The sequence below is a fragment of the Heteronotia binoei genome, chromosome 9 (genome assembly GCF_032191835.1).
Source record: "Heteronotia binoei isolate CCM8104 ecotype False Entrance Well chromosome 9, APGP_CSIRO_Hbin_v1, whole genome shotgun sequence".
Classification (NCBI taxonomy): domain Eukaryota; kingdom Metazoa; phylum Chordata; class Lepidosauria; order Squamata; family Gekkonidae; genus Heteronotia; species Heteronotia binoei.
The window spans coordinates 121,573,810-121,600,269 of NC_083231.1; the positions used below are offsets into that span (position 1 = coordinate 121,573,810).

Genomic DNA, 26,460 nt, shown 5'->3' on the forward strand with positions numbered 1-26,460 from the left:
CCACAAGTATAGCCAGCTTCAAGAGGGGTTTGCATAAAAATATAGAGCAGAGGTTCATCAGTGGCTATTAGCAACAGCATATTATTGGAACTGTCTGGGGCAATGATGCTCTGTATTCTTGCTGCTTGGGGGGGGCAAAGTGGAAAAGCTTCCAGCCCCACTTGTGAACCTCCTTTTTTTTGGCCACTGTGTGACACAGTGTTGGACTGGATGGGCCATTGGTCTGATCCAACAGGGCTTCTCTTATGTGATACTGAGTGTTGGATTGGATGGACCATTGGACTGATCCAACGTGGCTTCTTTTATGTTCTTATGTGACACAGAGTGTTGGACTGGATGGGCCATTGGCCTGATCCAACGTGGCTTCTCTTATGTTCTTATGTGACACAGAGTGTTGGACTGGATGGGCCACTGGCCTGTTCCAACATGGCTTCTCTTATGTTCTTATGTGACACTGAGTGTTGGATTGGATGGGCCATTGGACTCATCCAACGTGCCTTCTTTTATGTTCTTATGTGGCACAGAGTGTTGGACTATATGGGCCACTGGCCTGATCCAACATGGCTTCTCTTATGTTCTTATGTGACACAGAGTGCTGGACGGGATGGGCCATTGGCCTGATCCAACATGGCTTCTTTTATAAAACACAGTGTTGGACTGAAGGGGCTACTGGCCTGATCCAACATGGCTTATCATTTGTGACACAGAGTGTTGGACTGGAGGCGCCATTGGCCTGATCCAACATGGCTTCTCTGATGTGATACAGAGTGTTGGACTGGATGGGCCATTGGCCTGATTCAACATGGCTTCTTTTATATAACACAGTGTTGAACTGGAGGGGCCACTGGCCTGATCCAACATGGCTTCTCTTATGTGATACAGAGTGTTGGACTGGATGGGCCATTGCCATTATGCAACAGGGCTTCTCTTATGTGACACAGAGTGTTGGACTGGAGGGGCCATTGGCCTGATCCAACATGGCTTCTCTTATGTTCTTATGTGACAAGAGTGTTGGACTGGAGGGGCCACTGGCCTGATTCAACATGGCTTCTCTTACGTTCTTAAGTGACACAAAGTGTGGGACTGGAGGGCCCTCTGGCCTGATCCAACATGGCTTCTTTTATGTGACACAGAGTGTTGGACTGGTGTGGCCATTGGCCTGATCCAACATGGCTTCTTTTATGTGACACAGAGTGTTGGACTGGAGGGGCCACTGGCCTGATCCAACATGGCTTCTCTTATGTTCTTACCCTCTTTAACCCTTCATAGCCATGGGTTGGAAATTCCCTGGAGATTTAGGAATGGAGCCTTGGGAAGGCAGGGCTTTCCATTTGTCACCCTCCAGAGCAGCCATTTTCTCCGGGGAACTGATCTCCATAGCTTGGAGACCAGCTGTTATTCCAGCAGATCTCCAGCCAACACCTGGTAGTTGGCACCTCTTTGGATGTTACGGCACAAATGGGGACTGTGCTGGTTTGTAGGCTGTGCAGTGAATTATGCCGGGGTTTCTGGGTAGGGGGGAGGAAAAGAAGTGGAAGATTGTAGATTTATACCTCGCCTTTCTCTCTGAATCAGAGTCTCAGAGCAGCTCACAATCTCCTCTACCTTCTTTCCCCACAACAGACACCTTTCAAGGACAGAGTCTCAGAGTGGCTCATAATCTTCTTTATCTTCTTCCCCCACAACAGACGTCCTGTGAAGTGGCTGGGGCTGAGAGAACCCTCCCAGAAGCTGCCCTTTCAAGGACAGAGTCTCAGGTGTGGTTCACAATCTCCTTTACCCTCCTCCTCCTCACAACCTGTGAGGTGGGTGGAGCTGAGAGGGGTCTCCCAGAAGCTGCCCTATCAAGGACAACCTCTGCCAGAGCTATGGCTGGCCCAAGGCCATTCCAGGAGCTGCAAGTGGAGGAGTGGGGAATCAAACCCAGTTCTCCCAGATAAAAGTCCGCGCACTTAACTACCACCCCAAACTGGCTCTAGACAACTTGAACATATGAACATATGAAGCTGCCTTATACTGAAACAGACCCTCGGTCCATCAAAGTCAGTATTGTCTGCTCAGACTGGCAGCGGCTCTCCAGGGTCTCAAGCTGAGGTTTTTCACGCCTACTTGCCTGGACCCTTTTGAGTTGGAGATGCCAGGGATTGAACCTGGGATCTTCTGCTTACCAAGCAGATGCTCTACCACTGAGCCATCGTCCCTCCCCGGCAACTTATAGACCATAGAAGGTGGTTTCAGTTGGGCACATTCTCCAGTTCAGTGTACCGATGGTCTAAAAATCCAATGGGTGATGGTATAGCACAGAGGTGGCCCACGGTAGCTCTGCAGATATTTTTTGCCTACAACTCCCATCAGCCGCAGCCAGCATGGCCAATGGCTGGGGCTGATGGGAGTTGTGGGCCGAAAAAAACATCTGGAGAGCTACCACTGGCTACCCCTGGTATAGCAATAAGATGGTATCGCAAAAAAGAAGGCCAAGCCGATGGGATAGGACACCCGTCGCCTCAACCAAAGGCCCGGCGGAACAGCTCGGTTTTTCAGGCCCTACGAGAAGGTAACAGATCAGCAAGGGCCCAGATCCCTTAACCACTACACCAAACAGTAACTCTAGTCACGAAGGCGCGTCTGTTTGCCAGCAAAGTCTCAAGGTGCTTCTCTTTTATTTCCTTGTGCAATTGCCAAGTACACCCCCGTAAACATCAAATTATAAAAACACAACCAAAACCAGCAGGTGCAGCCTGGATCATGAAGCGCCCCCCCCCCCCCCCTCGTTTCAATCCACGGCCTTCCCGATTTGCTGAGCAAGGCTTCTGCCTGCCCAATCGCCCAGCCCCGCCGAATGCCACAATATCATGCAGAATCCTCTCCTGTCTTGGCGGTGTGACGCGGTCACTCCACCAGCCTGGGGTTGGGCGGTTCAGCTTTTTGGGTTTGGGGACGGGGAGGAGACCCGGCTGAAGAGGAAATGAGCAGGGAGGGGGCGGGGCGGCCTTCTCCAGAAAAATGGGGGGCGCTAGCTGCCCCCCATCTGGGATGGGAGGAAGGCCTGGGGGAGTGGAATGAGTTGGACGGGACCTTCTGGGGGCCTTGCCTGTGGAGGGCCGCGAACAAGGTGCTGGAAAACGCTCTTCTCCAATTAGCAACACAAATGCACAAACACCAAATCAACAGGGTTTGGGAAGGCGGCTGGAGGGTCCAATCGAAGCCAAAGGGACCTCCGTTGTTTGGGCACCCCTGCAGCCCCCGGCCAAAAAAAAGACAAAGAGGCCAGGGTCCGTTCCTGAGCAAAAGCGGTCATCAGAACAGGTCACCTGTAGGCTTCCACCCCACAGGCAAAAGTGTCCCACGGGGGACCCCCCCCCACCCAATCTAACAGGGGCCAGGAGCGGGTGGGTCCAGGAGCCACGGAGCGGGACGGCACGAGCTACTTCTTCAGCATCTGAGCTTTGGCGCAGTTGATCTTGTTGGCGACGGAGGAGTCGGCGGGGGCGGTGCACTTGGAGAGGACAAGGTTCATCTCGGTCTCGTTCTTGTGCTCGATGGCGGTGTCGGCCGCCTGGCCCAGGTCCCTGCCATGAGGAGGAGGAGAGAAGAAGATGATGATGATGATACTGGATTTATATCCTGCCCTTCACTCTGAATCTCAGAGACTCAGAGCGGCTCACAATCTCCTTTGTCTTCCCCCCTGTGAGCAGCGTTCCCTCTAAGCCAGGGGTGTCAAACACGCGGCCCAGGGTCTGAATCAGGCCCCCGGAGGGCTCTTATCAGGCCCCCAGGCAACTGGCTCTTGTCTGCTTCCTTCTTCGTTTCTCATTTCCTTCTGCATCGCAGCTTGCTTGGCAAGGCTTGCTCAATCGCACAGGAGCTACAGAGCAAAACCTCTGTTTTCTCCATTGGTTGGGGCTCCTCCCCCTCCCGGTCCCCTGGGGAGGGAGGGAAAGAGCCAGATACTTCCTTTGCCCAGTTCCCTGGATCCCGCAGGAGAAATACAAAAAAAAGCACCTTTAAGACCAACGAAGGCTAATGTTTTAAGCATGTTTTATTTTAAGGGTTTTTTAAAAAAGAATCTTTAATTGTGTTTGTCTGGGTCCCTTATAAAGTTTATCTCTCTGCTACCCAATCTTAAATAGGCACAACCATGGCCCGGCCCAACAAGGTCTCATTTATGTCATATCCAGCCCTCACAACAAATGCTCTAAGCTGAGTGAGCGTGAGCTAGCTCACAGCCTTTTAGCCTCACACATTTTTGTCTTAGCTCAGCAAGGATGACCCCAGAACACACTAATTTAGGCAGAAGCTCACAACTTTAATGCCAGGAGCTCATGAAGTAGAATTTCTGCTCACACGACTCTGCAGCTGAGAGGGAACATTGCCTGTGAGGTGGGTGGGGCTGAGAGGGCTCTCACAGCAGCTGCCCTTTCAAGGACAACTCTGCCAGAGCTATGGCTGACCCAAGGCCATGCTAGCAGGTGCAAGTGGAGGAGTGGGGAATCAAACCCAGTTCTCCCAGATAAGAGAGCTATGGCTGACCCAAGGCCATTCCAGCAGCTGCAAGTGGAGGAGTGGGGAATCAAACCCGATTCTCCCAGATAAGAGAGCTATGGCTGACCCAAGGCCATTCCAGCAGGTGCAAGTGGAGGAGTGGGGAATCCAACCCGGTTCTCCCAGATAAGAGAGCTATGGCTGACCCAAGGCCATTAGTTCACACACTTAACCACCACACCAACCTGCCTAACATTTTAAGCATGTTTTAATTGTATGCACAGTTGTGGAAGCAAGAAAAAATACCAGAGAAATGGGATTGGATTGTTAAAGTTATGACATGGAGTGAAATGGATACGTTAACGAGACTATGATTTAGAAGTATTTAAGATGGAGTGGAAGAAGTTCAGAAGATATGTAGGAAAAGAATGGAAAGTAAAAGAACACTGATAATGATTCTTTGATAATGATTAAGTACAAGTGGGGGAGGATATGAACTTTGGTTCTTATTAATTAGGGGTACCTTTTATAATGTTTTGAATTTAGTACACCGGCGGGGGTCATGTAATCGGGGGAGGGGTAGGTAGAAAGTAGTATATGGGGGGGAGTAGTTATTAATGATATAAGAAATTGAATATATTGCCATATATTACTAATAAAATTGATTGAAAGAAAAAAATATTTAATGGTGTTTATCTGTGTCCTTTATAAAGTGTATATCTTTGCTACCTAATCTTAAATAGGTACAAATATGGCCTGGCCTGACATGACCCAGCTCAACAAGGTCTGAATCAAAACTCTCAGAGCTGCTTACAATCTCCTTTGCCTTCTTCCCCTGTAAGGTACGTGGGGCTGAGAGAGCTCTCCCAGAAGCTGCCTTTTCAAGGACAGCTCTGTAAGAGCTATGGCTGACCCAATGCCATTCCAGCAGGTGCGAGTGGAGGAGTGGGGAATCAAACCCGGTTCTCCCAGATAAGAGTCCGCACACTTAACCAAACTGGTGTAGAAAGGGAAAGCACGTGACAGCAGGGCAAGCTGACCAGAACAAAGCTTGCAGAGTTCCACACAGGGGGTTCCCAACTTCCAAGTGCTAATGTTTTAAATATGTTTTAAGTTTCTTTAAAAAAATGTTTAGTCATGTTTGTCTGCGTCCTTTTAAAAAGTTTATGTCTCTGCAAAAAAAGAAAAAAGGACCAGTCGTTTCTGACTCTGGGGTGACGTTGCTTTCGCAACGTCTTCACGGCAGACTTTTGACGGGGTGGTTTGCCGTTGCCTTCCCCAGCCCTCTACCCTTTCCCCCCATTCAAGGGTCTGTATATACTTCCAGCCGCCCTGGGTGTGGGGGATTACACGGTCAGGCAACCCTCCCGCAGCAAGGCAGAGCCTTCCCTGTTTCAGCCCCTCCCTCCGTAGATTCAGGGACATAAAGCAGACCGGTGCATATTAGGAAGAGACCACGGAACTGGTGTGCTTCACACAGAGAATGCGAATCCCCCAAGGACTTGGGCCCCATCCATTTTTGCAGCGGAGGAAAGCTCTTTCTTCCAACCTCCGACGCTTGATCCGCCACCTCCGTTAACGGCCCCCACCCCTCCACAGATGCTCCCTCCAGCCCTTCCCCGCCATGCCAGGATCCACCAGCAGGGGGCAGAACATCAGCACCCTGGCCTGAGGGGAGAGGGAGAACATACCCCACTGAGATCAAGGCTTTCACCCTCTGCTCCGGGGTCACACGGAGGGTGTACTTCTTGGCCTCGTAGCGGTTGTGATGCTTCATGCAGATCTCGACGAAGGGCTGCAAGAAATGAAGGCCAAATCGATGCCGTGCATTTGCATTTATGCATCCATTTATTGACAAACAATCCCCCCCCCCCGCTTTCCTCCTAGGTTTCCTCACAACGACAGCCCTGTGTGGTAGGCCGGGCTGAGTGTGTTTTGAAACTGGCCCAAGATCTCCCAGCAAGAGTGGGCATTGGAACCCGGGTCTTCCAGAGCCTAGGTGCCCCGTGGAGCAGAGTGTTAAAGCTGCGGTACTGCCGCAACACCACAGGAAGGAAGTGTGGTGCTCGCACAGGGGACTACCTTTACCTTTCAGAGCCCCGTGGCACAGAGTGGTAAAGCTGCAGTACTGCAGCCTGAACTCTCTGCTCATGACCTGAGTTTGATCCCAGCGGAAGCCGGTTCAAGTAGCCAGCCCAAGGTTGACTCAGCCTTCCATCCTTCCGAGGTCGGTCAAAGAAGTCCCCAGCTTGTTGGAGCGAAAGCGGAGAGGACTGGGGAAGGCAATGGCAAACCACCCTGTCAAAAGTCTGCCGTGAAAATGTTGTGGAAGCAACGTCACCCCAGAGTTGGAAACGACTGGTGCTTGCACAGGGGACCTTTCCTTTGCCTTCCAGAGCCTTCTCCAACACTCTTAAGTACTATACCATGCTAGCGATGGTGAAAAGCAATATTAATAAATTACTGATAACTGTGCAGCATCTGGGGGAGGTGACAATGCAGGAAGGAAGGCTTAGAAGCCCACCCCCCACTTCTGCCTGCCGCAACACAGCAGCCCCAATTCCCATCACCCCTCTCCTGCAGTATTTTGAAAACCTAAAATGGGTGGCAACTGGAAGGAGGGAGGGAGGGAGGGAGGGAAGGAAGGATGATGATGATGATGATGATGATGATGATGATATTGGATTTAAATCCCGCCCTCCACTCCGAATCTCAGAGCGGCTCACACTCTCCTCTGTCTTCCTCCCCCACAACAGACACCCTGTGAGGTGGGTGGGGCTGAGAGAGCTCTCCCAGAAGCTGCCCTTTCAAGGACAGCTCTGCAGGTCCCAAGGCCATTCCAGCAGCTGCAAGTGGAGGAGGGGGGAATCAAAGCTGGTTCTCCCAGATGAGAGTCCGTGCACTTAACCACTACACCAAACTGGAGGGAAGGGAGGAAGGGAGGAAGGAAGGGACGGAAGGAGGGAAGGAAGGAAGAAAGGGAGGGAGGGACGGAGGGAAGGAAAGGAGGAAGGGAAGGAAGGAAGAGAAGAAGGGACGGAGGGATGGAGGGAAGGAAAGAAGAGAGGGAGGGAAGGGAGGAAGCGAGGGAAGGAAGGGAGGGAAGGAAGGAAGAGAAGAAGGGAAGGAAGGAAGAGAAGAAGGGATGGAGGGATGAAGGAAAGAAGAGAGAAAGGAGGGAGAGAAAGAATGGCGGGAGGAAGGGAGGGAAGGAAGGAAGGAAAGAGGGAAGGGAGGGAGGGAGAGAGGGATGAAGGGAGGGAAGCAACTTTAACTTTGAATACATTCTCCAGGCTGCAGGCTGGCTTGGCTTCTCCAAGCCAGCCAACAGGGCAGTGGGGGCTTCAAGATCCACACAATATGTGTGAAAGAGCCACATGTGGCTCCCGAGCCACAGTTTGGCCACCCCTGACCTGAAAGGACCCAGAGAAATCCAAACCCGAGACGTGCATGTGCTCTTGGTGTGATCCTCGTTGGGTGAGGCTGGGATTCACCTGGTGCCTCTTCCTTACCATGTATCCGATGGGCGACTTCTTGGACTTGGAGAACTTCTCCAGCTCGTCCCAGTCTTCCCGCTCAGCCAGGGCACTGATCTTCAGCCACCAGAACCTGTCAAAGCGTGAAGGGAGCGTTAAGAACATCAGGAGAGCCCGGCAGGGTGAGACCAGCGGGCCATCCATTTCTTCAGGCTTGGGATTTACTAAGAAACCCAGGAATTAATCTGGTGCTCAATTTGATCTCATTTCCAAGGTACCCCCGAAGGTCTCTGCAACAATTCTGTAGCCGGCAAAAAAAAAAAAAAGCTCGGTCAGGCTTACAGCCTGAAGAAATGGATGTACAAAACAGGAATTACACTTTAACAATCCTTGTCGCAATCTACAATTTTTGGGATTTGAAGATATATTTGTTCTACTGTGAACCATTACCTGTGCGAGACATTTCTATGAGACATCTGGTTTATTAAATACTTTGATATATTATATGGACAATAAAGGTCAAGGTAGTCCCCCGTGCAAGCACCCGTCGTTTCCGACTCTGGGGTGACGTCGCATCACAACATTTTCACGGCAGACTTTTTACGCAGTGGTTTGCCATTGCCTTCCCTAGTCCTCTACACTTTCCCCCCAGCAAGCTGGGGACTCCTTTGACCGACCTCGGAAGGATGGAAGGCTGAGTCAACCTTGAGCCGGCTACCTGAACCTAGCTTCCTCTGGGATCGAACTCAGGTTGCAAGCTTAGGACCGCAGTAGCGCAGCTTTACTACTTTACTTTACAATTAAAAAGGTAAAGGTAGACCCCTGCGCAAGCACCCGTCGTTTCCGACTCTGGGATGACGTTGCTTTCACAATGTTTTCACGGCAGACTTTTTACGGGGTGGTTTGCCATTGCCTTTCCCAGTCATCTACACTTTCCCCCCAGCAAGCTGGAGACTCCTTTGACCGACCTCGGAAGGATGGAAGGCTGAGTCAACCTGGAGCCAGCTACCTGAACCCAGCTTCCGCCAGGATCAAACTCAGGTCGTGAGCAAAGAGTTTGACTGCAGTACTGCAGCTTTATCACTCTGCGCCACAGGGCTCTCTAAAGGTCAAGGTGGTCCCCTGTACAAGCACCAGTCATTTCCGACTCTGGGGTGACGTTGCTTTCACAACGTTTTCATGGCAGGCTTTTTACAGGGTGGTTTGCCATTGCCTTCCCCAGTCCTCTACGCTTTCCCCCCAGCAAAGCTGGGTACTCCTTTGACCAACCTTGGAAGGATGGAAGGCTGAGTCAACCTTGAGCCAGCTACCTGAACCCAGCCTCCTCCGGGATCGAACTCAAGTTGTGAGCTTGAGTTTAATAAGTGCTAAGTGATTATTAGAGAAAAGGTTAGTGAATGATAATTTTTTTTTCTTTCTAAAGATTTTATAATTGTTAATTTACCTTTAATATGCTTTTAATTTGTTTTAAGTACCGGCGGAGGTCATGAATAAGAGTGGGGGGGGGGAGGAAAATATGTAATGTATTGGAGAAGTATATTTGAATTTGAATAGATGAATTTATTCCAATATATTGCAAAATAAAAAGTTTGGTCACAAAAAAAAAGTTGTGAGCTTAGGACTGCAGTATTGCAGCTTTACCACTTTACCATTAAAAAGGTAAAGGTCGTCCCCTGTGCAAGCACCAGTCGTTTCCGATTCTGGGGTGACGTCGCTTTCACGTTTTCACGGCAGACTTTTTACGGGGTGGTTTGCCACTGCCTTCCCCAGTCCTCTACGCTTCCCCCCCAGCAAGGCTGGGTACTCCTATGACCGACCTCGGAAGGATGGAAGGCTGAGTCAACCTCGAGCCGGCTACCTGAACCAGCTTCCGCTGGGATCGAACTCAGGTCGCGAGCAGAGGGCTCCGACTGCAGTACTGCAGCTTTACCACTCTGCGCCACGGGGCTCTTCTTTCTACTGCTACCAATACACCAGGAGTGGCCAACGGTAGCTCTCCAGACGTTTTTTTGCCTACAACTCCCATCAGCCCCAGTCAGCACGGCTGATGACTGGGGCTGATGGGAGTTGTAGGCAAAAAGCATCTGGAGAGCTACCGTTGGCCACCCCTGCAGTACACCAACACAATATTTTCTCCTGACCATTCTGGGGTATTTCTGACCTGCAGCTTCACTCCTCAGTTTGAACAACCTGGAAAATATCTGCTCTGTGACCACTGCAGCTCAGCGCATCTTTTGGGTCCTGCTCGCGTTGCAACAAAATGCTGCTCTGGTTCTGTTGCCAACTCCAGGTTGGGAAATACCTGGAGTTCTTGGGGGTGAAGACTGGGGAGGGTGGGCTTTGGGGGAGGGGAGGGACTTCAGTGGGGTAGAATATCCTAAAAGGCACCTTCCAAAACCGCCATTTCCTCCAGGGGAACCAATCTCTGTCACCTGGAGATCAGCTGCAATGCTGGGAGACATCGAAGCTCCACCTGGAGGTTGGCATCCAGTGGTCTAGACCAGGGGTGTCAAACATGCAGTTCAGGGGCCGAATAAGGCCCCCAGAGGGCTCCTATCAGGCCCCTGAGCTGAGGCTCCTCCCTCGGGGAGGAGGAGCTTGCTTTGTCAGGCTCTCTCAATCACACAGCAGAGCTACTGAGCTAAGCCTCTCTTCCTTCTGTTGGCTGAGGCTCCTCACCTTCTGGTCCCCGGGGAAGGAAGGAAAGAGCCAGCACTTCCTTTGCCCAGCTCCCTGGATCCCATGGGAGAAATACAAAGGCAGCACCTTTCAGGCCAACGAATGCTAACGTTTTAAGCATGTTTTAAGTTTTTTTAAAATATATATTTGTGTTTGTCTGTGTCCTTTATAAAATTATATCTCTGCTACCTAATCTTAAATAGATACACACATGGCCCGGCCCAACATGGCCTGGCACAACCAGAAACATCAGATCTGGCCCTCAGAACAAATAAGTTTGACATTCCTGGTCTACGCTGTGAGCTTTGGTCTGGGACAGGGGTAGGGAACAGTGGCTCTCCAGAAGTTTTTATGAAGGCCTCAGACTCCATGCCCTGTTGTTGGCCCTCCAGAGGAACCGGCTGGCCACTGTGTGAGACGGGATGCTGGTCTAGACCAGGGGTAGGGAACAGTGGCTCTCCAGATGTTTTTTTTGCCTACAACTCCCATCAGCCCCAGCTATGCCGGCTGGGGCTGATGGGAGTTGTAGGCAAAAAAGCACCTGGAGAGCCACTGTTCCCTACCCCTGGTCTGGGGGAAACGCCAGCACCAGCTGGGGCAGGCGGCTTCTATGCCCGCTCTGAGTCACTCTGTGCCCCCTCCTCTTGGGGGAAGGTGAGGGGGGTCCCACAGTTCTGACCGTTTGTCGGGGATCTTGAAGTCGCGGTAGAGCTGCTCGGCCCGCTTGTGGTTCTTCTCCAGGATGAGGTTGTAGACGGTGTCGTGGAGGGAGTAGTCCAGGTACGGCTTGTCCTCCTCCTTCTGCATCCGGTGCTGGATCCGCAGCAGCTTCACCTGCTCCTCGGTGGCCTGTCAGGGGGGCGGAGGAGAGCTCAAGCGGCAGCTTTGGGGGCCGGGGTTGTCCCTCTCCCCGTATCAGCAGCAGCCATTTTGATTTACCTTTACCTTCCTCCCCCACAACAGACACCCTGTGAGGTAGATGAAGATACTGGATTTATATCCCGCCCTCCACTCAGAAGAGTCTCAGAGCGGCTCACAATCTCCTTTCCCTTCCTCCCCCACAACAGACACCCTGTGAGGTAGATGAAGATATTGGATTTATATCCCGCCCTTCACTCCGAAGAGTCTCAGAGCGGCTCACAATCTCCTTTACCTTCCTCCCCCACAACAGGCACCCTGTGAGGTAGATGAAGATATTGGATTTATATCCCGCCCTCCACTCCGAAGAGTCTCAGAGCGGCTCAGAATCTCCTTTACCTCCCCCACTCCACAACAGACACCCTGTGAGGTAGATGAAGATATTGGATTTATATCCCGCCCTTCACTCCAAAGAGTCTCAGAGCAGCTCAGAATCTCCTTTACCTCCCCCACTCCACAACAGACACCCTGTGAGGTAGATGAAGATATTGGATTTATATCCCGCCCTTCACTCCGAAGAGTCTCAGAGTGGCTCACAATCTTCTTTCCCTTCCTCCCCCACAACAGACACCCTGTGAGGTAGATGAAGATACTGGATTTATATCCCGCCCTTCACTCCAAAGAGTCTCAGAGCAGCTCAGAATCTCCTTTACCTCCCCCACTCCACAACAGACACCCTGTGAGGTAGATGAAGATATTGGATTTATATCCCGCCCTCCACTCCGAAGAGTCTCAGAGCGGCTCACAATCTCCTTTCCCTTTCTCCCCCACAACAGACACCCTGTGAGGGAGATGAAGATATTGGATTTATATCCCGCCCTCCACTCCGAAGAGTCTCAGAGCGGCTCACAATCTCCTTTCCCTTACTCCCCCACAACAGGCACCCTGTGAGGTAGATGAAGATATTGGATTTATATCCCGCCCTCCACTCCGAAGAGTCTCAGAGCGACTCACAATCTCCTTTACCCCCCCCCCCCTACAACAGACACCCTGGGAGGTAGATGAAGACACTGGATTTATATCCCGCCCTCCACTCCAAAGAGTCTCAGAGAGGCTCACAATCTCCTCTATCTTCTCCCCCCACAACAGACACCCTGAGAGGTGGGTGGGGCTGAGAGAGCTCTCACAGCAGCTGCCCTTTCAAGGACAACCTCTGCCAGAGCTCTGGCTGACCCAAGGCTATTCCGGCAGCTGTAAGTGTAGGAGTGGGGAATCAAACCCAGTTCTCCCAGATAAGAGTCCGTGCGCTTAACCACTACCCCAAACTGGCTCTCTTACAATCACCTTCTCTTCTTCCCCCACAACAGACACCCTGTGAGGTGGGTGAGGCTGAGAGGGCTCTCACAGCAGCTGCCTTTTCAAGGACAACCTCCGCCAGAGCTATGGCTGACCCAAGGCTATTCCAGCAGCTGTAAGTGGAGGAATGGGGAATCAAACCCATTAGACTCCCAGGTAAGAGTCTGTGCACTTAACCACCAGCCCAAACTGGCTCTAGACTATTTATAGACCATAGACGGTGGTTTTCAGTTGGGCACATTCTCCAGTTCAGTGTACCGATGGTCTAAAAATCCAATGGGTGATGGTATAGCACAGGGGTGGCCAACGGTAGCTCTCCAGATATTTTTTGCCTACAACTCCCATTAGCCGCAGCCAGCATGGCCAATGGTTGGGGCTGATGGGAGTTGTAGGCAAAAAAAACATCTGGAGAGCTACCATTGGCTCCCCCTGGCATAGCAATAAGATGGTATCGCCGCAAAGAAGGCCAAGCCGATGGGATAGGACACCCGTTGCCTCAACCAAAGGCCCGGTGGAATAGCTCTGTTTTACAGGCCCTATGAGAAGGTAACAGATCAGTAAAGACCCAGTGATACCCAGGAAGACACCCCTGTACTTATTCCCAAGCCATGCACCCCTGGAATGTGATATTGCAATGTAACCCTAAAATATTAATTGGATACAGCAATGCCCATTTGAATTGGAATGGTCTTTCTTGCACATAAGGGAGACAAATCCAGTTCCTTCTTGACCCCAAAGCAGGTCTGTAATGTGATTCTGGTTCACAAGCCAGAGCAACATGTGGCCAGCTGAAAGGTTGAGAAGCGTCCATCTTTCTGCTCCTGGGAATGAAGAGATCTGGGCTCAGAGAGACTGGTGGGCAGTGCCATAAAAATTCCTTCACTCTTTTGGCAACCTTTAAAAGTCGTGTTATCAAAGCATAAGGAAATAAGAAGGACCCAGGAAACCTCCAACAAAAATAAATGGCTTGTGTCTGTTACTCCTCAGCAAGACCGCAGAACCACAAAGGTTAGAGGCTAAGCACTCCTCTTGTTGTGAATGTGTGGTATAATCTGTAAACTGATCTCACAATTTTGACTCTTAAGGAAGTTTCTATTTTTCTTTAATTAATTGCTAAGGCCATCAAAGTCAACCAGTCCCCTGACCGCTTGATGGATGCCCATCCATGTTTGACACTAAGAGAGAAATCTATCACTTTTGGGGAGCTTCAAAGGAACCAGTTTTGGGAAAAACAAGGCCATAAAGTCATTTGGCCAGTGTAATTAAAATTCCGATGGTGGGGTATGGATCTATGATACGAATGGTCTCTGATTAGATATTACACATATGACACCCCGACTTTCCATTGGTGTGACACTCTGCCCCCTCATTGGGTAGGTTAATTGAGTGATGTGAGGTAATTTACCCTAGAAAACAGACAACCCAACCTGTCAGGTTAGGGAAAAAGAGGGATCCTGAGTGCAGAAGAAGAAAAAGGAAGGAAAAAGGGAATCCCTTCATCCTCTCCTTCCTCCACCCCCTTCCTACCCTCAACCCCACCCCATTCCTCTCAAGAGAAATCTCCTTCCAGAGGCCTTGCATTTCCTCTGACTGAGCCTACCCTGCAAAGATATAGGTATTGTATCACCTTCCCCCATCCTGCTTATTCAGCTAAACTCTTTGTAATTCCTCTTGTATGCTTGAAATTGTTTGATTGAGATGTAACTATTTGAAACCCTATGCTATAATAAAATCCATTATTAGCCAAAGGATTTTCAGTGGTCTATCTCCGTAGACGAAGACATAGATCCTATACACCTCACCTCTCGTAGGCCTACCATTTCGAGCTAAGAAATATTAATATTCCCCAATAAAAGTTGTTTGAGGTGTAACACCAGATCTCTGTGGGGAGCTGATTCCAGCAGGCTGAGGCCAAGGCCGGAAAAACACTGGTCCAGGTTGAGGCAAATCGGACGTCCTTCGGGCCGGAGACGGACAGTAGATGTTGTGAACCAGATTCTTTGCCACAAGAGTTGTCCAACAGTGGAATCAGCTAGTGAGGGAGGTGGCGAGCTCCCCTTCACAGGCAGTCTTCAAGCAGCAGCCGGACAAATGCCGGTCAGGGCTGCTCTAGGCCGATCCCGCATTAAGCAGGGGGTTGGACTAGATGGCCTCTATGGCCCCTTCCAGCTCTGTGATTCTAGGACTGTACGAGGCAAGGCCTGGATCCCGTGGGCAATGCAGAGAGAAGACTCACCTTGGCTGCGAACTCGTTCTTGGCTTTGTAATATTCGTCCACGGCATTCATCAGGTTTGCCACACGCCCCTCAATACGCTGAGAAGGAAAGAACACAGGTCAGCTTCGCCCCAGAGAAGGGAGAACAGGCCTTGGGGGGGGGGGGGGGTGCAGTTCACGTAAGGACATCAGAAGAGCCCTTCTGTCTCACACAGAGGCCAAGCGGTTCCTCTGGAGGGCGAACAACAGGGCAGAGAAGCTGAGGCCTTATGAACTTTAGAAGAGCCCTGCTGGATCAGACCAGGGAGGGTCCATCTAGTCCAGCCTCCTGTCTCACACAGGGGCCAGCCAGTTCCTCTGGAGGGCCAACAACAGGGCAGAGAGGCTGAGGCCTTCCCCTGAGAAGAGCATCCGAAGAGCCCTGCTGAATCAGACCAGGAAGGGGCCATCTAGTCCAGCCTCCTGTCTCACACAGGGGCCAGCCAGTTCCTCTGGAGGGCCAACAACAGGGCAGAGAGGCCGAGGCCTTCCCCTGATGTTGCCTCCTGGCCCTGGGACTCAGAGGTTGACTGCCTTTGAATGTGGAGGTTCCCCTCAGTCACTGTGGTTAGTAGCCATTGATAGTCTCACCCCTCCACAAATCGATCTAATCCCCCTTTCAAGCTGTTTTTTGCTGTGGCCATCGCTACTTCCCCTGGCAGCAAATTAAGGTCTACAGCAGGGGTGGCCAACGGGAGCGCTCCAGATGTTCTTTGCCTACAACTCCCATCAGCCCCAGCCAGCATGGCCAATGGCTGGGGCTGCTGGGAATTGTAGGCAAAAAACATCTGGAGAGCTACCGTTGGCCACCCCGGGTCTAGAACCAGGGTGGCCAAACTTGCTTAACAGAAGAGCCACACAGAATAAATGTTTGAGAGCCGCAAGGCAGGCAAGGAAACAGATGAAGGGAGGGAGGAAGGCAGGCAGGCAAATACCATAGATAGGGGAGATGGAAGTGGAAAGAAAACAACTTTAAATGCATTCTCCAAGCCACAGGCTGGCTTGGCTTGGAGAAGGCCTCCTCCAAGCTGGCCGATGGGCAGTGGGGGCTTCAAGAGCCACACAGTATGTGTGAAAGAGCCACACGGGGCTCCCGAGCCACAATTTTGCCACCCCCTGGTCTCGAAACCAGGTGTTTTCTTTCTGCTCTGTTTAACACCAGAAGAACAGGAGATTCACAGACGGCTCGATTGGGCTCCGATACGTAACCTCTGAGGTCAGGCAATGCGATCGGGGAAGATCTGCGGTCCAGCAGAACCCCCTAAAACAGCCCAAGGCCTTCCCCCGTGAGCCTGCCAAGCTCTGCCAGTCTCTCTCTGTCCCCCCCTTCCTCTAGCCAGGCTCCAATAGCACCCACCTGCTCGTTGGTGTAGCTGGAGCGGACAAAGAAGTTGCCCAGTTCCTGGTGGTCGTCGTCTTGATTGTAGAGGTCTTTGAGGGTATCCAGCTCTTGGTGTTTGCAGAACTGGGGATGAGCAACCCGAACGTTAAGAGAGGCGAGCCCGAGAGGAAAGCATCCGCTACTTTGCAGTCTTACGAAGAACACACAAGGAGGAGGAGGAGGAGTTGAATTTCTACCCCACCCTTCACTTGGGAGTCTCAGTGCGGCTTACAATCTCCTTCCCCTTCCTGCAACAGACACCCTGTGAGGCAGGTGGGGCTGAGAGAGCCCTGACAGAAGCGGCTCTTGAGAGGAACAGCTCTGAGAGAACTGTGACTGGCCCCAGGTCACTCCAGCAGGTGCACGGGGAGGAGCGGGCGCTCATGCACAGACATTTGTGTGTTCACGTGATTTGAAAGATGCTCACCTGGCGATAGAGGCTCAGCGCCACGGGCTGGTTTTGCAAGGTCATGAAGAAAGAGCCGCGGTTCAGTTCGTTCTTCAGGTGCAAGACGACGGTGTAAACTGAGACGGGAGGAAGGGCAGCAGTTAAGGTGCGCCGCACAAACGTAACGGAAAGAAACATGAGATTGCCAAGGCTGGCAGGGGATTCTATAGGAGACACCAAAGGCAGCTACAGAGGCTCTTAAATTGGTGTCCCCGATGTTTTGAAGCCAGCTTCAAACCATAGAGTTTTGCCCCAAAAACAACGGGCCTATGCCACTTCCTGATGATGTAAGCATTTCATGTTTATTTCCTGCTTCTCCTTCCATCTCCCTAGAAAGGTAAGCCCCAGCCCCTTCCCGCTGATTCGACTGGCCTACAAACCTACTTCAGTCCATGAACACATGAAACCGAACACATGAAACTGCCTTACACTGAATCAGACCCTCTTTGGTCCATCAAAGTCAGTATTGTCTACTCAGACTGGCAGCGGCTCTCCAGGGTCTCAAGCGGAGGTTTTTCAGGCCTACTTGCCTGGACCCTTTTTTGTTGGAGATGCCGGGGATATCAGTCACCTGATAAAAGGAAGTCCTTCTTCACCCAAAGGGTGCTGAGCACGTGGAATTCACTGCCACAGGAGGTGGTGGCAGCTGCAAGCATAGACAGCTTCAAGAGGGGATTGGATAAGCATATGGAGCAGAGGTCCATCAGTGGCTATTAGCCACAGCTTATCATTGGAACTCTCTGTCTGGGGCAGTGATGCTCTGTATTCTTGGTGCTTGGGGGGGCACAGTGTCCTGGCCCCACTGATGGCACTTGGGTTTTCTGGCCACTGTGTGACACAGTGTTGGATTGGATGGGCCATTGGCCTGATCCAACATGGCTTCTCTTATGTTCTTATGTGACACAGAGTGTTGGACTGGATGGGCCATTGGCCTGATCCAACATGGCTTCTCTTATGTTCTTATGTGACACAGAGTGTTGGACCGGATGGGCCATTGGCCTGATCCAACATGGCTTTTTTTACGTTCTTATGTCCGGGGCAGTGGTGCTCTGTATTCTTGGTGCTTGGGGGGCAACAGTGGGAGGGCTTCTAGTGTCCTGGCCCCACTGATGGACCTCCTGATGACACCTGGGGGTTTTGGCCACTGTGTGACGCAGAGTGTTGGACTGGATGGGCCATTGGCCTGATCCAACATGGCTTCTCTCTTATGCCATTATGAACATGATGGCAGCTGCTGCCAAAGCAATGTTTTTAAAAAGTCTGCACAGTCCATCAGATCTTCACTGGCCAATCAGATGCCTTGCAGAGCAAAAGCCCCAAGTGTCCCTGCCCACTTCCTTAAAAGCACTTGGTGAATGCCAGGTTTGGAACCCCTGGTGTAGGCAGTAAAGATGCCAGATGGCTCCGTTAGTGGCAAGTTGCAACAGAAGGGGATTGTGGGAGGCAGAAGGAGATTGTGGAAGGAGGCCTGAGAAACACACAAGAAGCTGCCTTGTACCAATTCAGACCATCGATCCATCAAGGTCACTATTTTCTTTTCTTTTACTATTTTTGTATTTTTATGTGCACGTGTGCACCTGGAAGTCATGGTGACCTCTGGCGACTGACCCCTACTGGGGACCCCCGGAGGATTTTCAGAGAGGTGGCTGAATAAAGCCTGCCCCTGCCTCCCAGCACTGGTATTACAGGAAGGTCCCCCACGAAGGTGGAGCCAACTCCCAGATGATGTCAGAGCCTTGCGGGATCTTGACAAATTCTGCAAGGCCTGCAAAACAAACACTCTTTCGAGTGGCCTTCGACTAAAGGACAGAGCTGCTTAACATCATGGTATGGAATTTAGCACCAAAACAGTTTTAAAATGGTTTAATATTTTAAAGTGCAATTGTTAATTTAACTGCTCTTATTGTAACTGTTTTTACTATTTTATGGTTGTATTGTTTTATGGAGGATATTCAATGTTGTTAGCCGCCCTGAACCTGCTTTGGCGGGGAAGGCGAGACACACATACAATAAATAAATAAATAAATAAATAAATCAAAGTCCTTGCCAGAGTCAGGGCTGCTTAGCTTCCGAGATCTGATGAGATCAGGTTTGCCTGGGCTGTCCAAGTCAGGGCTCATCAAGGTCGTTATGACAGGCAGCGGCTCCCCAGGGTCTCAGGCGGAGGTCTTTCCCATCACCTCCTGCCCGGTCCTTTTAACTGGAGATGTCGGGGATTGAACCTGGGACCTTCTGCATGCCGAGCAGAGGCTCTACCACTGAGCCACAGCCCTTCTCCATTAGCCTCCAGGGTCTCAGGCGGAGGTCTTTCCCATCACCTCCTGCCCGGTCCTTTTAACTGGAGATGTCGGGGATTGAACCTGGGACCTTCTGCATACCAAGCAGAGGCTCTTCCAATGAGCCACAGCCCTTCTCCATCAGTCTCCAGGGTCTCAGGAGGAGGTCTTTCACATCTCCTACTGCCTGGTTCTTTTTACTGGAGATGCCGGGATTGAACCTGGGACATTCTGCATGCCGAGCAAATGCTCTACCACTGAGCCAGAGCCCTTCTCCATTAGTCTCCAGGGTCTCAGGCTGAGGTCTTTCCCATCACCTCCTGCCTGGTCCTTTCAACTGGAGATGCCGGGGATTGAACCTGGGACCTTCTGCATGCCAAGCAGAGGCTCTGCCACTGAGCCACAGCCCCACTTCATGGCTCTCCAGGGTCTCAGGCTGAGGTCTTTCCCATCACCTCCTGCCTGGTCCATTTAACTGGAGATGCCGGGGACTGAACCTGGGACCTTCTGCATGCCAAGCGGAGTCTCTACCGCTGAGCCACAGCCCCTCTCCTCTCGCTGGCAGCTCAGCAGACCCAAGAGCCGCAACGGGAGGGCCAGCATCCCCTCCTCCACCTGGCTGGCCTCTCCGTCTCCCGGAGGGCTCAGGCAGGGCAGAGGCTCCTTTACCCAAGTCGGTGTCTCCGCTCTCGATGGCTTTGCTCAGGGCCAGCGTGCTCCTCTTCATCTTCAGCAGCAGCGGGACCTGCTTTCCGGATCGGGGCTCGTACTCCAGTAGCTGCAACAAACCACAGGGAGAGAGTGGTCATTAAAGGCTCAGTGGTTACCAGGGCTTCTGTCTTTTTGTAGCAGGAACTACAAAACCAGGGCATCCAAACCCTGCCCCCACCTGAGGATTGGAAACCCTAGTCCCCAGAAAGGCCCGTGAATAGCAGGCTCCTTCACGGACAGACACTGCTGCAGGGTATGCGCTGCTTTCCCTGTCATGGCTGCTAAGAGTCCAGCCAGGCCACGGGGCACCAGAAGTCCCACTCTTTGGCTGTACCTTAATAGCCAGCTCTGTCCGGCCACAGTCGTATGCCCGGGCAGCGATCTCTGAGTATGAAATGCCCGGGGTGTCGCCCAGCTTCTGATTGATGGCATAGGCCACTTCTTCGTCTGACTTCTCCTTTTGCTGAACCTGGAAAAGTTTTCAGATGACACCACGTTACTGGCAGCAAATGGGAGGGCTTCTGGAGTTCTGACCCCGCTGGCGGATCTCCTGATGGCACCTGAGTTTTGGCCCCTGTGTGACAGAGAGTGTTGGACTGGATGGGCCACTGGACTGATCCAACAGGGCTTCTCTTATGTTCTTATGTGACACAAAGTGCTGGATTGGATGTGCCACTGGACTGATCCAACATGGCTTCTATAATGTTCTTATGTGACACAGAGTGTTGGACTAGATGGGCCACTGGACTGATCCAACATGGCTTCTCTTATGTTCTTATGTGACACAAAGTGCTGGATTGGATGGGCCTTTGGCCTGATCCAACATGGCTTCTCTTATGTTCTTATGACACAAAGTGCTGGATTGGATTGGCCACTGGCCTGATCCAACATGACTTCTCTTATGTTCCTAGGTGGTAGAGTACAGGGTGGACTGTACCACTGTGGGCAGCATGGGAAGGATTCAAGTTTCCTGACTTTCATTATAGCCTAAATTTATCAAATTTAATTTAACTTAATTTATCAAAAGATAAACCTCTCAGAAACTAATTCCCTCATTTTAAACCTGCCTCAGGAGCCACCTCTTAGTGTTTAGATACCTTCTTTCAAAAGCCCTTTCATATCATCTTTCATAAATGCAAAAGGAAGCCAGGATGAGAGCAGGGGTCCCTAGCCTTTATTAGCCTCTTGGCACCTTTGGAATTCTGATACAGTGTGGTGGGCGCAGCCACAAAATGGCTGCCGCAGGAAGTGGAGCCAGTCACAAAATGGCTGCCGCAGGAATTGAAGCCAGTCACAAAATCGCTGCCGCAGGAAGTGGAGCCAGCTACAAAATGGGTGTTGCAGGAAGTGGAGCCAGCCACAAAATGGCTGCCACAGGAAGTGGAGCCAGCCTAGGGTTGCCAAGTCCAATTCAAGAAATATCTGGGGGTGGAGCCAGGAGACTTTGGGGGCGGAGCCAGGAGCAAGGGTGTGATAAGCAGAATTGAACTCCAAGGGAGTTCTGGCCATCACATTTAAAGGGACAGCACACCTTTTAAAATGCCTTCCTTCCATAGAAAATAATGAAAGATAGGGGCACTTTCTTTTGGGGCTTGTAGAATTGGATCTCCTGGTCCAATCCTTTTGAAACTTGGGGGGTATTTTGGGGAGAGGCACTTGATGCTATACTCAAAATTTGGCACCTCTACCTCAAAAAACAGCCCCCCCCCAGAGCCCCCGGTACCCGCAGATCATTCCCTATGGGAATTGTTCATGGAGGTGCATAATGGCTGTGGGGGAGGGGGGAAGCCTGTAAAACCGGGGGATCCCCCGCTGGGACCTGGGGATTGGGAAGCCTAAGCCAGCCACAAAATGACTGCCGCAGGAAGTAGAGCCAGCCACAAAATGGCTGCCGCAGGAAGTAGAGCCAGCCACAAAATGGCTGCCGCAGGAAGTGGAGCCAGCCACAAAACGGCTGCAGCGGGAAGTGGAGCCAGCCACAAAATGGCTGCCACAGGAAGTGGAGAAAGCCACAAAATGGCTGCCATCATTTACCTAAGATGTGTCCTGTGGTGGCAGCTGCTGCCAAAACAACAAGCTTTATAAATCTGTACAACAAATCCAATCTCCATCAGCGAATCACAGCTGGGCTAAAGCCCCGCCCATTTTCTAAAAGCACTCCAGAAAAGGTGTTGGCGGGCACAATGGCACCCACGGGCACCATGTTGGAGACCCCTGGCTTGGAAAGTTTGTGGCAGAGATGAGATTTGAACCAGCCACTCCCCAATGTGCTGCTCTGCCAGTTCTGAAACAGAAAAGTTGTGCAAGAATCCAGCCAGACGCCCAGATGCTGACCCAGGACGCTCCAGATTCACGCTGCTAGCAAAACCCAGGCCCTGATCCTCACCTTGTAACAGGCCCAGTGAGCCAGGATCCGGCTGATGCCTTGGAACTCCGAGAGGCGCAGGTACTCGCAGATCTTGATGGCGATGGGGTAGAGTCTCCGCAGAACCAGCCTAGGCCATAAAAAAACAAGCAAAAGAAAGCTGTCTGTGCTGACTTCCAAGACTGTTCAGCTATGAAGGACGGGGACCATCAGCCCAGGTAGCCAACGGCAGAACCTCCATGTTCAGTGGAAGTACACCTTGCCAGAAGCAAGGTTGTGACAAGCATAACTAAACCCCAAAGGGAGTTCCGGCCACCACATTTAGAGGGACTGCACACCTTTTAAATGCCTTGCCTTCACTGGAAATAATGAAAGATAGGGGCACCTTCTTTGGGGACTCATAGAGTTGGACCTCCTGGCCCAATCTTTTTGAAACTTGGAGGGTGTTTTGAGGGGAGGCACCAGATGCTATGCTGAAAATTTGGTGTCTCTACCTCAAAACACAGCCTCCCCAGAGCCCCAGATACACACAGATCAATTCTCCATTATACCCTATGGGAATCGGTCTCCATAAAGTATAATCGAATGCGCAGCAGACGTTCCCCCCTCCCCTGGCTTTCTGATGACCTTGAAGCAGGGGGAGGGCCTCCAAACTAGGGGATCCCCGGCCCCCACCTGGGGACTGGCAACCCTAACTGGAACCCAGATCCAACTTCTCCCCCACCTCCACCCCTGGGGTCAAAACCCGCCCCAAATCATGACTGCCATTCAATGACAGGCCAGTGGCTCAAACCAGTATTGGTCATTCTGGATGAATGTTCCTGCATTTAAGCCTCCTGCCGCAGGTGTATACCTTACCTTAGAGGAGCACTTACCTGTCCAGTAGAACTTCAATGGTGAGCTGTTTGTACCTGTAGAGCCGCTAAGGAGAAACTCTTCAAAGGACATCTGCTTTCTGAGCATTGAATCAGTCTGTCTGATCTCTGCAAGCCAAACACAGCTGGTCCCAAGGAGACCACGTGTATGTTAGATGGGCCCAGAAATAAGAACATCAGAAGAGCCCAGCCCGTCAGACCAATAGTCTCGTCCAGTATGTTGTCAAAGGCTTTCACGGCCGGAGTTCATTAGCTGTTGTAGATTTTCCAGGCTGTAAAGCCATGGTCTTGGCATTGTAGAACCTGACGTTTCGTCAGCAGCTGTAACCGGCACCTTTGCCTTTCTGTGTTGAACCCCTGAGGATGGCGGTCACAGCAGCTGGTGAAACGTCAAGTTCTGCAATGCCAAGACCTTGGCCATACAGCCCAAAAAATCTACAACAACTAGTCTAGTCCAGCATCCTGTTTCACACAATGGCCAACCAGTTCCTCGGAGGGCCAACAACAGGGCAGAGAGGCCCAGACTTCATTAGAACATCAGAAGAAACCTGCTAAATCAGACCAGTGGTCCACCTAGTCCAGCCGCCTGTCTCACACATGGGCCAACCAGTTCCTCTGGAGGGCTAACAACAGGCTGAGAGGCTGAGGCCTTCCCCTGAGAAGAACATCACAAGAGCACCGTTGGATCAGACCAGTGAGAGTCCATCTAGTCCAGCATTGTCTCATACAGGGGCCAACCAGTCCCTCTGGAGGGCCAACAACAGGGCAGAGAGGCCGAGGCCTTCATAGGAACCTAAGAGCCCTGCTGGATCAGACCAGTGAGGGTCCATCTAGTCCGGCCTCCTGTCTCACACAGTGGCCCTCCAGAGGAACTGGTTGGCCACTGAAGTTCCTCTGGAGGGCCAACAACAGGGCAGAGAGGCCAAGGCCTTCCCCTGATAAGAACATCAAAAGAGCCTTGCTGGATCAGACCAGTGAGAGTCCATCTAGTCCAGCCTCCTGTCTCACACAGTGGCCAATCAGTTCCTCTGGAGGTCCAACAACAGGGCATGGAGGCCAAGGCCTTCACAGGACATCAGAAGAGCCCTGCTGGATCAAACCAGGGAGGGTCCATCTAGTCCAGCCTCCTGTCTCACACAGTGGCCAACCAGCTCCTCTGGAGGGCCAAGAACAGGGCAGAGAGGCTGAGGCCTTCCCCTGAGAAGAACCTCAGAAGAGCCCTGCTGGGTCAGACCAGAGAGGGTCCATCTAGTCCAGCCTCCTGTCTCACCCAGTGGCCAACCAGTTCCTCTGGAGGGACAACAACAGGGCAGAGAGGCCGAGGCAATGTCCTTTTTATGAAATGCTCACTAGAATTGAACACAGTATTTCAAAGGAGGCTATACCACGCAAAGCGGTTGTTTCACAGCAGACTCCATAAGGCAAGAAAAGCTGAGAAGGTTGTTCCATATTCACACGGACAGCTTTCTTTTAAGCAGGGACGCAGTTCCGGCTGGCTTGGTTTCAGTGGGTGTGGCCTAATATGCAAATGAGCACCTGCTGGGCTTTTTCCTACCAAAAAGACTCATGGGCAATCCCCCCTCCAAGCTGTGGAGTTTTGTGAGCAAAAACTCTACTTTGTGAGATACTGGCAGTAAAGAGGTGAGCCACTGTGGGAAGGGCCATAGCTCAGTGGAAGAACACCTGCTTGGCATGCAGAAGGCCCCAAGTTCAATCCCTGGCATCTCCAGTTAAAATGGACTGCCAGAGAGCTTGGAGGGCTGCTGTCAGTCTGAGTAGACGATTCCAACTTTCACAGACCAAGAATCTGATCCAGTGTTTATTTGTTGGAGAGGGACGGTGGCTCCGTGGTAGAGCATCTGCTTGGTAAGCAGAAGGTCCCAGGTTCAATCCCCGGCATCTCCAACTAAAAAAGGTCCAGGCAAATAGGCGTGAAAAACCTCAGTTTGAGACCCTGGAGAGCCGCTGCCAGTCTCAGTAGACAAGACTGACTTTGATGGACCAAGGGTCTGATTCAGTAGAAGGCAGCTTCCTTCCTTCCTTCCTTCCTTCCTCCCCTTCCCTCCTTCCTTCCTTCCTTCCTTCCGGTAGAGCATCTGCTTGGTAAGCAGAAGGTCCCAGGTTCAATCCCCGGCATCTCCAACTAAAAAGGGTCCAGGCAAGGAGGCGTGAAAAACCTCAGCTTGAGACCCTGGAGAGCCGCTGCCAGTCTGAGTAGACAAGACTGACTTGAATGGACTGAGGGTCCGATTCAGTAGAAGGCAGCTTCCTTCCTTCCTTCCTTCCCTCCCCTCCCCTCCCTTCTTCCTTCCGGTAGAGCATCTGCTTGGTAAGCAGGAGGTCCCAGGTTCAGTCCTCGGCATCTCCAACTAAAAAGGGTCCAGGCAAGTAGGTGTGGAAAACCTCCGCTTGAGATCCTGGAGAGCCGCTGCCAGTCTGAGTAGACAATACTGACTTTGATGGACTGAGGATGGTCTGATTCAGTAGAAGGCAGCTTCATATGTTCTTATGTTCTTAAGGGGAGGGACGGTGGCTCAGTGGTAGAGCATCTGCTTGGTAAGCAGAAGGTCCCAGGTTCAATCCCCGGCATCTCCAACTAAAAAGGGTCCAGGCAAGGAGGCGTGCAAAACCTCAGCTTGGGACCCTGGAGAGCCGCTGCCAGTCTGAGTAGACAAGACTGACTTGGATGGACCGAGGGGGGTCTGATGCAGTAGAAGGCAGCTTCATATGTTCATATTTGTACTGAATAGGTTAGTGTACTCATCCTTCCTGAGCAGGCTGAGTGAAGACAAAAATGTGTGAAGCAGAGGCTAGAAAACCGCGCTAGCTCACATGAACTCAACTTAGAGGGAACACCGGTCATGGGGCTATCCCTGAAAAGGCTCTGTCCCATGTACCCACTAAATGAGCTTGACAGATGGGACCGTCAGGAGGGCCTCTCCTGATCTTAGTTCCCAGGCAGGAACATATGGGAAAAGAGGGTACTTCAGATACCCCAGTCCCAAGCCACGTTGGGCTTTATACCTTTCCTTCTGAATGCCTCCTGTCTCACAGGGTTGCTTGCATCCCCACTCTCAGCCACTAAGTCAGCTTTTTGAGCAATCACACATCTAAAAAGGTCAAGGTGTGCAAGAACCAGTCGTTTCCGACTCTGGGGTGACGTCGCATCACGGTGTTTCCACGGCAGACTTTCTACAGGGTGGTTTGCCATTGCCTTCCTCAGTCCTCTACACTTTCCCAAACCCCCCCCCCCCCCAGCAAGCTGGGTACTCCTTTGACCGACCTCGGAAGGATGGAAG

The 26,460-nt window shown here is 51.6% G+C and overlaps 1 protein-coding gene across 1 annotated transcript in view; it reads right to left on the reverse strand.

Moving 5' to 3' along the window:
* Positions 1-2,624: 2,624 nt before the first annotated feature.
* Positions 2,625-26,460, reverse strand: part of VPS16 (VPS16 core subunit of CORVET and HOPS complexes) — a 58,170-nt gene continuing 34,334 nt past the window's right edge. Inside the window, exons 14-24 of the mRNA XM_060247200.1 lie at positions 23,162-23,197; positions 22,308-22,416; positions 20,256-20,390; positions 19,880-19,988; positions 16,914-17,011; positions 16,463-16,570; positions 15,088-15,165; positions 11,317-11,486; positions 7,995-8,091; positions 6,174-6,277; positions 2,625-3,569 (exon numbers count right to left, since the gene is read on the reverse strand). Of these exons, the coding sequence (XP_060103183.1) occupies positions 3,425-3,569; positions 6,174-6,277; positions 7,995-8,091; positions 11,317-11,486; positions 15,088-15,165; positions 16,463-16,570; positions 16,914-17,011; positions 19,880-19,988; positions 20,256-20,390; positions 22,308-22,416; positions 23,162-23,197 (1,189 nt within the window). The 3' untranslated portion in view covers positions 2,625-3,424. The remainder of the gene's footprint in view (positions 3,570-6,173; positions 6,278-7,994; positions 8,092-11,316; positions 11,487-15,087; positions 15,166-16,462; positions 16,571-16,913; positions 17,012-19,879; positions 19,989-20,255; positions 20,391-22,307; positions 22,417-23,161; positions 23,198-26,460) is intronic.